A 13,020-nucleotide genomic window follows, 5' to 3' on the forward strand; every position below is an offset into this window, starting at 1 on the left:
GAGGCATGGGTCACCGCACAAACCAGCCAGAGCTCCTGGAGGTGAGCAAGACCTGCTGTCGATCCACCAGCAACCACAGAACTTGCCAGCAAGGAAGGTGCTGAGTGAGGTGCTGCATCCAGGGCAGGAGATCCAGGGACTTCTACACGCTTGAACTTTGCAGGTGCAGCAGTCCTACAACCTCACTTCTGCCTCCTGTGTGACCTTCCTGTGGCTCCAGGCTCCCCATCCTGGGCCACACATAGGCAGGAACAAGCACCTGAGCAGCTGACAAGGACCAAGACCTATGGGCACATCAGAACTGAGCCCAGCAAAACCCTCTTGGAGCCAAAATCTACTTATCCTCCCTTCATATCCTTCCCCATTTGCTATCTGTTCCTCTCCCTTCCCCCTTGCAGGTCCCCAGCACCCATGGTCACCACAGCCCTGCGTGGGTGCCCAAATAATGGTGTAATGGTCAAGCGTGCTAAAGGAGTCACTGCTGGCCACTGGTGGAGCCTCCAATTCCTCACCCGAAATACAAACTTCATACTCAGGAGGCGTTTTCTGATTATCCAGGATGATTTCTTTCACCCCAAAAAGCCCTTCTGTGCCTGACCCTCCCGCAGGAGTGGACCACGATGTAGTTGGTCAAGAGGTCCCACAGCTCTGAGGAAACATGAATAGCAGCACAATTCCTCAAGTATTCGTTAAATTATTGACCTCTTGCCATCAGCACACGCTCATCTCAGCTGGGCCTGTGAATCCCAAAGCAGAGAGGAGAAAGAAAAAGGGTCACTGGACCGGGAGGCCATTATAAAACCAAAAGGGTGAGTTGAGGTAGGTTTTGAATACACAGATGGATAAAACAAACAAACAAACAAAAAAAAATGTATAAAATCAGATGGTGTAGAATATTGGTGCTGCCATCAAAACAGGTGTTTTCTAAAATGTCTGGAATATGTGATTTGGGGCATCCAAGGTTCACGCGGCCGAGGTAGCTGACTGCTACCACAGCCAATGGCTCTGGCTCTGTGTGTGGGGAGAAGGCAGAGCCACGTCTGACCCCTTGCGAGCTCTGGCAGCATTTGGAGAGGAGGGGGCCCAGACCCCCCCACTGACAGTCCTGTGGGTGGCACCGCCATGCGGGTGCGTGAGGATAACAGAGATTTGATATTACCCTCATGTCTCAGGGAACAAACCCAAATAGAGGTCTCTATTGTAGTTGAGGGACTGTAAAGACACAGAGAGAGAAGGAAATCTGTTCCCTGCTAGTGCAGAGAGGGCCTTTGTTTGTCTCATTTTCAGGATGAGAAGGTTTAGAGGATTGCTGCAGCACATGACCAGAAGCTATGAAGCCGCAGACAAAAGCCATTTGGAACAGAGATCAGACTTTACCATTATGCTGGCTTTTCATATTTCTGCTTTGTCCAAATTAAACCTGCTGCTATTTTAGGGTTTATTTTGCTCATTCCTCTGCATCCTCTACTTTAAAGGCTGCACATCTCCTGCGATGGTTCATGTACACTTTCACTAGCATCAGCACAGCATCAAAATGTCTGCTGCAGCATGCTGGAGGGGGCTGCCTGTATTTCAAGCCCAAGTCACAAGGGTTGCACCAACTGCCTCACTCATTCCAGCCATGGACAAATTCAAAGGACAAAGCCTCGGCTTACCACTCCAGCTTGCTGAGCGGGCTTGTTTCGCCAGCTCATCGCACGTCAGCCACGAGTGCGCATCGGCACCTGGCAGAAACACGGAGAAAGCGCTTGAGCAGAACTGACAGCGAGACAAAAGCCGTTGGGGCTCACTAGATAATCACTGGCTTTACCACAGCTGAAAACCACAGCGAGCCAGACGCTGAGGTTCCCTGTCATCCCTGGGACCCGCTCAACCTGCTGCCAGGCATCACGGGGGAGGCCGAAATGCCACACAGAGTCCCCCCAGCCAGGGGGTATCTCAGCTGCCTGGGGAACAAGGGGCTTGGGGGCCTGTGCCTGGGCAGGACGCGGGGATTTGAGGTGCGCTTGCTGGGACTGAGGGCACGTTCTGCTCCTGGTCCGCTGCTCTGCACCCTGAGGACTGGGGCAGGGGCAGAGCAAGGAGCCCTCGGCTGCCCTCGCTTTCCCCCTGCTATCACAAGAAAGGCACAAATCGTCTTAGAGCCCCAAATACACTCAAAACAGGAGCTGTTTCTGTTCACAAGGGGGGGGAAAAATGCTGAATTAGGTTTAAAACCACTGCAAAGTTAAAGCTTCGTAAAATGGTTTCCATCATCACAAGCCTTGAACCAGAGAACCTTCAGCCCCTGAGAAACGCAAAGGCATGGGAGAGGTTAGTCGGTGAGCATCCCACATCCAGGCACAGGCAGCTGCCCGCAAGGAGAGGCGAGCAAGCTTCCCTCCCACTGCGGCATGGCAGCTGTCCTGGCTGCATCCCTGTGCCTCCTGCAATCCAAACAGGGAACACAGAGAGAAAAGGATCCTCAAACCACCACATGCAAAGCGGATGCAAACCACAGATGTGCAAAGAGATGCATTAACCTCTGAGGGTTCCTCTGCTCTCCAGGACCCAAGAGGTTATCTCAGCCCTACACAAGGCAGGGAGAAGGTGGGCTGGATCTCCACCCATGCTGGTCCCTTCTCAGCATCCTGGGGAGAAAACAGCGCTGGAACACAGAGCTCGGGGCAGAAGACAAAACAGCCGGCAGCCATGAAGGAGGAGCTGCTCGCTCAGCTCCCCCGGCCGGGCTGTCTCCCCGCTTCCCGGGCCGGTCGGTGCGGTGGCTCCGGGCCGGGACGCGCCGTCGGGCGAGGGCGCTGCGTCGCCGCCGAGACCCCGGGCGGCCAGCGGGGGTACCGAGCAGGCAGCGCCGGGGCGGGCAGGGAATGAGGGCAGCTTCGGCTACCGGTGCCTGCCGGAGCGACGGGTGATCACGGGTCACCTCACCGGGATGGGAGCGGAGATGATGAGGACGGGGGTGGGAAAGAGGATAGGGATGGGGATGAAGATGGGGTTGAGGATTATGAGGACAGGGATGAAGACGGGGATGAGGATGGGGGTGAGGTTGAGAATGGGGATGGGGCAGAGCTGCATCCCTCCAAAAAGAGAGGCCCAGCAAGGAGGGAAACGCAGCTAATCCATGGGGCAAGCACCCCACCACGATGCCCCCCACACCCACCCACGGCACAACAGATCCCTGTCCCCATGCAGAATAAACCCCACAGCTTCCCGGCGCTTTCCTTTCGGAGGCTGCCCGGGAAACCACCCGAAATGCTGTTTTCTCTGGGAAGGAGTATCACCCCCTCCTGCCCGCAGCCCCTTTCCTCGGCTTGTCCAACCCCCCCGCCTCCCACCCACTGGTACCGCATTGCGGAGCTGCCGCTGCCGTCGAAGGGCAGCTCCGCCAGCTCCGGCCGGGCGGTGGGGGGACGATCCTCAGTCCCTACCGGGGCTCGACATGATTTAGGGGGCAATAAAAGGAGCCCCACGGGGACCTTTGCTGTGCCCGGGCTGCGGGAGCGCTGTCGGTGGGTGTCTCGTACCCCCCCATCCCCGCTGTGCAGCCGTATCGAGCAGACAACGAATTAGTTGTTGTGGCTTTCAAATCGGTGTAAATCGAGGTGGTTTCGGTCACGGGGTTGGGGGCGACCGCCCCCGCCGCGGGGATCAGCCCGGCGCTCCACACCTGTGGGTAGGGCAGAGTTAATTCGGTTCAAGCCCCTTATTTCGTTTGTTTTCCCCCCATCCAGTGCATTTGTTAGTTTGTGAGGGGTTTTTCCTCTCCTTCACAAGAACCTGTAAACTCCATCCATCCCTAGAACATGAGCACTACGAGAGTAAAGCAAAGTTGTGGGGAGCGGGGGTTGAAAGCAGCCCCCTCAACTGTAGAACGACCCCTTCCCAAAATATGTGTCCTTCCTCTTGCAAATAGCTTAATCCCACCATCACTGAGGATAAACCTCCCTCTGCCTCTGCCCAGCTCCTCTGAAGCCCCCACGAACCAGGCCAGCCTCATTGACTATGTTTTCTCTTTATTGTTTGATATATTTATGTACCACATTATATGTTAAAGATAGATTTTTTTTTCTGATATACATTTTTCATCTTATTTACCACAATGACACCACACGTACATTGGAAACAGCTCCACGGATCTGGTAGATTGCACAGAATGAATTGTGTCGTAATTCTGTTCCTGTATCCTGAATGACATCAAATCCAACAATATATTATTATTTTTTTAAACTTTTGATAGTTTAGAAATAACAATCGTTGAAACAAAACAAAACAAAAGTCACCGAGAAGTGGACTCCAGGTCTGCGATTTCAACCAGAGACAAAATATTGTAGCTGATGGGAAGTGCCATTCCTCGGTGTGAATTTGGATGGAAGAATTAAGCAGTCCTGACATCTATGTGACTACGGTGTAAACATTGCAGGTAATTGGCATCACTGGTCATCAGCCGCTGCTTGGACTTGTTGGGCTGGTCGTACAATCTGGGTCTCATCTACATCCATCTCACACAGTGTAAAATGAAGGTCCCTGCTCCCAGCACCCACGGCTGGTTTGCTTCCATCTGTGAGCGCGTTAACCCAGTCCCGTTGGATCGGCACCTGTGTTTCAGCTCCTGAAACACTGAATTGCATATCTGTAAGGAGTATTGAAAACTGCGACTCTTTCCCAACAGGTCAGTTGCGGGGAGCCAAGCTTCAGGCAACAAGTGAGGAGATAGGGATGGGGCACCAGACATTTTCCTTCAAAAAATTCTAAATAACAAAAAAATATATTTAACTCTTAGCTTATTTAAAAAGATGGCAGGGTGAACACGTTCATATCTTCTTATTTCCTTTAATTTGCGGATTCTATGACATAGAATTTGTTGGATGCACGTAACGAAAATAATGACTCTTTCCATTAAAGGGATGCAGAATTATTTGGCTATGTGGATGTTCGATGCGATTCTCTTACTGCAACCGGCTCTGGCCCCTCCTTAGTCTTCAGCGTTGGTTCTGAAGGCCTCTATGAGGCCTTCCAAAGAGTGGATGAACCCAGAGACACTGCAGATACCACCTATGACGAAAATGGCGACATCAAAGAAGACATGGTGCCACAAAAGCTTCCTCCACAAGAGTTTGAGGTGGAAAAGACTGGGGAGCAGGAAACAGAGCCCTGCGCCTGTGAGGCTCCCAGTAAGACCCATCAGGAGGGCAAAATGTGGGACATAGATAGCCATGAGCAGGGTGAAAACTACCAGGGCACATCTGAGGGTGAGGCCCCAGGATTTGAGCCGCCCATCACCCCCGTAGCAGTTGGGGAAGAAGGCCCTGTTTCCATCTTGGAAAAGGGACCGCTCCAGGACTTCCACAGCCGCAAAGAATGGCAAGGGGTATGAGAGCAAGGCTTTGGCCACCAAGAAAATGTTGACTACTGCCCTAATGGTGGATGGCAAGTTGTCTGTAATTACTTCCTTAGTCTCGTCAGCCCAGGTCAGGTAGGCGACCAAGGCAAAGAGTCCCTTAAGGATGCAAGCTGCTATGTGAGTCCAGTTCATCATGCAATGAAACTCCTTGGGGTTCTGCATGTTCCCCTCCAAGGAAGGCAGAAAGATCTGAGAGGTGTAGCTGAAGACAATGATGCCAATGGAGATGGGAAACTTCTTCACATCAATGTAAAACTTGACTTTGTCCCAGGCCCAGTCACGTGCCCTGGAGAGGCAGTAGGCGATCACCAAGATGTTGATCACGAAGTGGGCTAATGTGCAGAGCAAGCTGAACTTGGAGACTGCCTTGAGGTTCTTCAAGAACGCACAAGGCAGGAGCACTGCCGTGGCAATGATGGACCACGACTTCTGGGAGACGGGCAAGTTGGGGAAGCTGTTGTACATCAGATTCCCACTGACTACCACATAGAGAATGCAGGTCATGACCAGTTCAATGATCTGAGCCACATTCACGATTCTGCCGCCTAGGGTGGGGAAGCGCGGCGCACAGCACGCGTTCGCTATGTCCACGTAGGAGTCTCTCACCCTGACTATCTCCCCATCCTCATTCTCTTCATAAAGACAGGCAATAAGGATTTTCCCAGTGTAGCAGCAAACCACTGCAGCAAAAATTATTAAAAAGAGTCCTAGATATCCACCATGAAGGATGGCATAGGGCAGGCCCAGAACAAACATCCCCTAGAAAGAGACAAAATGGAAACCATGTTGCGCGTCTCACGGAGGGGACCCGCAGGCGCCCGTACCCGGGCACACGCAGTCGCACAGTCGCAGTCACATGCACACTCGCTGTCTCAGTTGCACACCATCACACCCACGCAATCAGTCACACAGTCACGCCACGCAGTCGCAGCCACACACAATTACACCCCCCCCAGCTTCCTCTCTGACGTGTCACCCCCCACAATCACACCTGCACACCCACAGCATCTCACCCTGCAGCAGCCAGAACAAGCCAGTACAGTTTTGGCACCTGAGCTGTGCCCCAGCCTCTACTCTCTCTGTCCTCAGCCCCTCTCAGTGCACCCCGGTGCAGCCCCACCACTGACCCACGCCCTCCCCCGGGTCTCCCGTCACCCCCCAGGATACACGGGAAGGTGCAGCAGGACAAGTTTGGGGCCCAGTGCCCCTCCCTGGCTCTGTATTCCAGTGGTGGGGGGAAAAGCAGAGAAAACCAGGTTTGAGGATTTTTCTTTTCCGTTCTTTTTGTTTGTTTGTTTTTCTCTCTTTTTACCTCTTTTTTTTTTTTTTTCTTCTATTTCCCCCCTATCTTTCCCATATATTGTTATTTCTTTTTTTTATTTTCCTTTTTATTTTCTTTCTCTCTCTCCCACCCCCACCCTCATTTTCTTTCCCCGAAGCGGGTTTGCCATCACCCCGGGGTTGCCGACGGGCTGGGAGCGGGGCCGGGGAGCTGTCCCCCGGTGCCCGGCGGTGGCGGTCGTACCTGGATGGCGTTGGTGACGTTCCAGCCCGCCTCCCAGGCCGTGATCTTGGGCTTGCCCTGCCCGGAGAACTCCGAGCAGACGCCCGCGTCCTTGGAGGCGGAGGGCGGCAGGGGACCGGTGCCGTCCCGCTGGTAGTGGATGTCCCCTTCCAGGGGGGTTTCGCCGCCCTCCTCGCCACCCTCGGACTTGAGGATGTCCATCTGCAGCCCCTGCCGATGCTCCATGTCCAGGTCATCGCAGTGGGCGAAGCCCACCGCCTCCTCGTCGGTGGCCGCCTGGAAGCCCATCCTGGCAAACATGCCGCTCATCTTCGCCTGGGACTTGTTGGACACCGAGGTGGCCACGTTGGAAAGCTTGCTGCGGAGGAGGGTGGCCATGGTGGCTTCTCGGGTAACTCCGCTGCTCGGTGACCCTTGGGGACGGAGAGACCCGACGGGGCGAGGGAGCGGCGAGGCGGCGGACGGGACCTCCGCGCCCGGCGAGGGGCTGTGGCCGCTGCTGGGGGCTCCTCCGAGCCGCTACCTCCGAGTCCCGGCGCAGTTCGGGCGGCTCCGCGCCGGGGTGCCCAGGGGCATGACACCGCGGCGGGAGGTGCGGGCCCGCCCGCTCCGCCGCCCGCTCCGCGCTGCTCCGCGCTGCTCCGCGCCTCTCCGCCGGCCCGTGTGGCGGGATCGGGGGCAAGTCGGGCGGGGATTGGTGGGGGGAGGTTGTCAGCAGCCGGTGGCTGTCACCAGACGGGCAGCGCAAGCCCCTGGCAGAGCTCGCCGCGTCTCCATCGCAGTGCACCCACCTCGCGGAGAGAAGAGGGAGAGGGGAGAGAATTGCTGCATTTCTGGGGGAGGTACCAGCCTCCCCGGCCAAGCCCAACCTTCTCCCCCCACCCTCTCCCCACCCACGCCCGCCGGGCCCCGCCAGCATCGCCGCAGCGCGGACATTCCCCCCCCCCGGCTCCGCAGCCCCTGCGCTGCCCACCCTGCCCCACACCCTGCCCAACACCCGCGCCTCGGGCCCCCGGCCGCCAGCCCCTTCCCCATGGAGAAACAAAAGCGCCTCCATTGAAGGGGCGGACAGACGGTTCTTGACTGGTTCTTAACGGAATTTTCCTCCTCGCACCCCCTCGTTTTTCTTTTTCTGCCCCCCCAAAACGTGCGGCCCCTTTGGAGACTGGGGACATCAGCGGGGGCAGCGTATCCTGCCATCGCTGAGCAGCACAACGCTGTGCGGAAATCGCGCACAGGGAACCCGCGTTTCGGGCTCTGCAACGATTCCTGTCATCTGTGTGCTCCAAAACAGGAGGGGAACGGGTTCCCGTTCCCGGCCGGGACTGGTAGACGGGGGGTGCAGCGGCTCTGCCCCCGAAACGCTCCGGCACCGCCACGCAGCAGCGGGACACCCTGCGGGGGTGCTCGGCTGCAGCTCTCTCCCCTTGCTCCCCGAAATCTAATTTAGAGAATCTCCTTTCTTAAAAAAAAATATATATTTTTTCGTTTTGCTTTCGAACGATTATACTTCGTTGCAATTAAAAAGCCCTAGGGTTTTTTTCTTTATTTAAAATATTTCCGAGGTGAGCAGCCAACACGATAAACAACGGCAACGAGAAATTCCTGTCCTGTGCTATGGCAAAGACAAGCACCGGGTGGCAGGAGGAGTGTTGGTATTTTGGGGTTGTGTGTGAGGGCACGTCCGCCTCTGCTGCGGGGACATCGTTTGCATCGTTGTTTTATTAAAAAAATATAGATATTCCTTGAAGGAGGTGGGAATCTGTGTTTCGTTTGCTGCTTTGGAAGGTAAAAAAAGAACATACTTTTTTTTTTTTACTACAGATGGGCGGAAACAACAGCGTTAAATTATTTCCTAATATCGTTTTTAAGGAGCAGGGAGAGGGGAGGGAGCGCTCGGGCTGCGAGTGCAGGTGGGAATGCGGCACCGAGCAGACGTGGGGAACGAAACCCTAAATACATTTTCCCCCCCCGCCAGAATCCGAAAGGAAATTGGGTGCAAAGCAGATGAAATCCCTAAAAATACCCCATATAATATATAAATATTTATTTATATTTATACATTAATATCCCTGGGGGTCTTTATCCCTAAAGGGGTCCTTTGGTCGCTGCTCCCGGCTGCTCCGGCAGACGGACCCCCCAAAAATTGGGCTTTTTTATAGCAACCCCTCCCGTGCAAGGGGAGGAAGGCAGCTGAACGAAGCACATCCTTGGCTTCGCGGCGTAATTATAACATGTCAGTGCACAAATAGGTCGAGAAAGCCAAGCAGGGCTCGTATTCGCCCCGGGTTTAGCAGCGTCCTGTCCGCAGCCGGGGCCGCGGCAGGGCCGGGGGGCTGGGGCTGAACCAGGGGGATGAAAATCAACCGGGAGGATGAAAATCAAGCTGGGGAGGACGCCGGGGCTGGGGCCATCACCTCGGCCACCGCAGCCGCCGTTTCGCCTCTTGACAGTTCTGGAAAACGACGGCTACGAGGATCATTTGGGGAGGTTAATTCAACGATTTATTATTGTTATTAATTATTATAATTTCAAGTTTTATTTTATTTTTAATTCAGCCTAAGACAAGTTCGTTGTGAAAGAAGACACGGAGGAGACCTTTTCTGGAAGCTGCAGGGGGCATCAGGGAGGAACGAAAATTCACCCAAACCGCTGTCTGGTGCGTGAATATTTCATAAAATCGCCCTGGCACACCCCCTCCCCTGCCCCGGCACCCCAACTCTCGGTTCTGCCCGGCTGGGGGCCGGGAGAACACAGCTGCAGCCCCAATGCGGTCCCCCACAGCACCCCTCCATGCCGGGGGGCCCGGGGGATCCCAGATACCGGCACCATGCCAAGGGTGGAGGAGATGGGCTTTTTGTTGTTAGGGTGTTAGGAACGTGCTGGGCTCGGGAGGCACCTCTTACGAAAAATATGGAATAAAAACAAACAAACCCAAACTAAATTTAAAAGGCCCACGGAACCAAATCAAACCAACATCAAAAAAATCCTTAAAAATTATAAGGAGACTGAAAATAAATCCTTTTCCTCGGGGCCAGTGCAGAGGGTCGTACCCCGGGGCAGGGGCTCCCTGCGTGGGCCGTGGGACCCCCCCATCCCCGCCTGCGGCCTCGGACCGTTTATCCGGGCGGGGGTGCCCCGTGGACAGGGGATAATCTTTTGTTTTCCGCTGCTGGACGCGGTAGTGCCCCCTCCTTGCCCGACGGGCCACTCACCCCAACACCCCCGGCCAAGCAGCGGCTGCCTGCCCAGCCCCTGCGGACACCGAGGAGAATAGAAGCCTGAGGGGTGCGGGGGATGTAGGAGAGTTCGGGGGCTGCAGCAGGTCCGGGGGATGCTGGAGATGGGGGAGTGGAGGGTTCCGGAGGTGTTTCTGTGCCCACTCGATAATCCCACGCCCGGTTCTAACACCAGGAAGCTGAGCCCGCGCCCCCGGTTTAGGGGGCGCACCTGGGACCCGCCCCTTCCCCCGCCGGCCCCGGCCTTGCTGGAAACGCCTCCCCAGGGATCCCGCTGCCCCCGGGACGGCGGGTCATTCCTGTCCCGTTTCCAGAGGAGAAAGAAAAAGACTTTTTATATCCACGGCTGAAAAAAGAAAGAACAAGAAAAAAGACAAAAGACACCCCCCTCCCCGAACTTCTACTCGCGGCTAAAACCGAGGATAAAGCACGCCGAAAGAGTTGGGGCGAGAGGGGGGGAAACAGAGGGAAAAGACAGAGGAAGAGAGGAAAGAGAAGCCCGGAGATACGGAGAAGGAGGGTAGGGGCATTTACCGCTGCTGCTCTCCCCATCACCGCCCGCAGCGCCGCCGGGGAGCCGGAGTCGGGGAGCAGGGAGGGGGCTGGAGAGATGGATGAAGGGATGGAGGGAGGACTGGATGGAGGGAGAAAGGGATGGAAGCAGCCGCGTCACTCCTGGGCTCTCCCTAACTCCTAATTAACCCAAGCAGGATAACGGTGCCAAACCTTATCCAAAGGTTAACGGCTCTCGCGGGGAGGGAACGACGTTTGAGCTGCAAATCATTTTCTGATGAAGCTAAATAGATAGAGCGAGTCTGCAAACGAGCCGGAGCCCTCCCCTCTGCCCGGGGCTGACGTTGGGGGTTTCTGGTACAAACTGCTTTTTCTGCAGCCACTCCCCGGGGCGGGCAGAGGGTCCCGTCCCCCCTCGGGCAGCCCTGGGGTGCACAGCCCTGCTCCTGCGGGAAACAGCTGCCCCAGTCCCCCTCATCCTCCCCAGACACCGGCAGATGCAGCCAGAGGAGTCACTCTGCCTTATCTCCACAGAGCAGGCTCTGAGGGGTCGTGACTGGGTCTTCTGATTAATAAACTGAGGGAAAAGAGCTATTCATGCTCAAAAAATCATTTAAGGCAGGCAGGAAAGGTCAGCCCCGAATGGGCTGCCTTTCTACAGCTCTTGCCAACAGCCCCTCTCCAGGCTGCTGGATGGCACAGTGCAGCAGCAACTGCATGAAGGTGCAATTATTCGGGAGCAAGACGAGCGTCACTCCTACTTCCCTGCTCAGTGAGGCTCCCAAACCCCAAAGAATTTGGTTTGCATGGGCTTTGGTGAGCTGTGAACTGCCTCAAACACACTGCGCTGTGAATTGTGTCTGTATGAAAAAAGGGGACCTGCAATTCCTGCGTGCTCAGCTTCATCCTCCTGTAATACTCAGGAAAAAACGTGGGTGTCCAAATGAAAGCGTGTATCCTCCCAATCACTCCTGCACAGCCCCCTTGCTTATGCCGCAATATTTGTGCACACCCCTAAAAACTGTTGCTGGGCTTTGTCAGCAAACCTGCAGAGATGGGAAAGCCAGGGGGGCACCTCCTGCCTAATCAGCCAAGACTCTTCCCTGGCCACGTCTGCCCAAGGACCAGCCCGCCAGTGCAGCCCAGCCCAGACACTCGTTCTCAGAGAGGCAGCCCCCCGTCCCAGACACATAGTGTGTACGCAGAGGTGGGCTGGCAGGAGTCAGGAGTGGTCCACCTTGCCCCCAGCCATTGCTAAAAGCAGCTCCTGGGTTCCTTGCCCAGGTCCTTACCATCCCCGCAGCATCCGAGATGCAGCAGCTCATCCTCCGCTCCCGAACACGAGTGGCTGCGCAGCAGCGAGCTTCATCCCAACTCTGCCTCCTCATCCCCGCTCCGGCACCGCGCAGGGCAACGCTGACAGGATAATAAAGAGTCGCATAATATACTATAAAAAGGCAATTAGATAAACTGCTGGATTGGGACCAGCTCCTGTGACCTAGTTAATAGCTCTGGGAATTTCGGGAGGGCAGGGAAGGGAAAGGCAGCAGTGTCAGTCTGCGGTGCAGGGTGAGGAGGGTTTGGGGGGGAAGAAGGGTTATAGTTTGCAGCACAGCACCCTGGAAATGCCCCAAAAAATCAGCCCCATCATAGCACAGCAAACACCCTGCCTTGGGCTACACCGTCTCCTTCTGGTCCCTGTTCAGAGCTTGCTCTCAGCATTTAGGGGATAAAGGGAAAACACTGGATACAGAATCGGTTCTCACACAAGCTGCTGTTCAGTTTGCCCTCTGAATATCAAGGCTGAATTTGTGCACAGTATGGCGTTCAAGACAGAGACAGTTGTAGCCAGAGTGACAGATACTTTGCAGTAAGGTAACCATAACAGAGTAAAATCCAAAAGCAAAGTCTCCAGGAGGAAGCCCGTAAAGGGTGTCCTCTCTTTATTCAATATTTTTCCTGAGCACAAAATGGCTGCCTGAATTATAGAGATGTATAACAAAGACAGAGCATATAAAAGGCTGTAAATACCATAATTTTAGATTAACGTGAATTGCAATAAGAAAATTCACCTGAGGAATAAATGAAAACTAAATAAAGGCATCTTGATTTAGCCTCATTATTCCTAAAATAGACAACTTCTGATCTGTAATTTGGGACACAATTTACACATCATTTTCTATGATTTTCATTTCCCAGAGGGGAAGAGCTCTGATAAACCGTTATAATCTATGAACTAAAAATTAATTTGCAATTTGACCGCAAGTTCTCAAATATACTTCCGATAGGTTTGAATTAAATTTAACTTGGAGTTTGTCTTTATTGTTGACATAAAAATTAAG

General features: G+C 54.5%; 1 protein-coding gene and 1 long non-coding RNA gene across 4 annotated transcripts; one reads left to right on the forward strand and one right to left on the reverse strand.

Annotated features, from left to right (window-relative positions):
* Window positions 1-3,996: 3,996 nt before the first annotated feature.
* On the reverse strand, window positions 3,997-12,116 carry SLC32A1 (solute carrier family 32 member 1). 3 transcript variants are annotated; one of them, XM_065031870.1, is made up of 3 exons: window positions 11,971-12,116; window positions 6,927-7,717; window positions 3,997-6,160 (listed from the first exon to the last, which is right to left on the reverse strand). In XM_065031870.1, the coding sequence occupies exons 2-3, from the start codon at window positions 7,302-7,304 to the stop codon at window positions 4,973-4,975; spliced, it is 1,566 nt and encodes a 521-aa protein (XP_064887942.1). In that variant the 5' UTR covers window positions 7,305-7,717; window positions 11,971-12,116; the 3' UTR covers window positions 3,997-4,972. The 3 variants fall into 3 exon arrangements, with proteins under 3 accessions (XP_064887942.1, XP_064887943.1, XP_064887944.1); XM_065031871.1 differs by lacking the exon at window positions 11,971-12,116 and adding an exon at window positions 10,892-10,910; XM_065031872.1 differs by lacking the exon at window positions 11,971-12,116 and adding an exon at window positions 10,700-10,846.
* LOC135575557 (uncharacterized) lies at window positions 7,640-10,720 on the forward strand. The gene is made up of 3 exons (XR_010466529.1): window positions 7,640-8,714; window positions 9,485-9,585; window positions 10,341-10,720. It is a non-coding gene; the product is annotated as an uncharacterized LOC135575557 (long non-coding RNA).
* Window positions 12,117-13,020: the final 904 nt, after the last annotated feature.

This window comes from Columba livia, chromosome 16 (genome assembly GCF_036013475.1).
Source record: "Columba livia isolate bColLiv1 breed racing homer chromosome 16, bColLiv1.pat.W.v2, whole genome shotgun sequence".
NCBI classification, from domain to species: Eukaryota; Metazoa; Chordata; class Aves; order Columbiformes; family Columbidae; genus Columba; species Columba livia.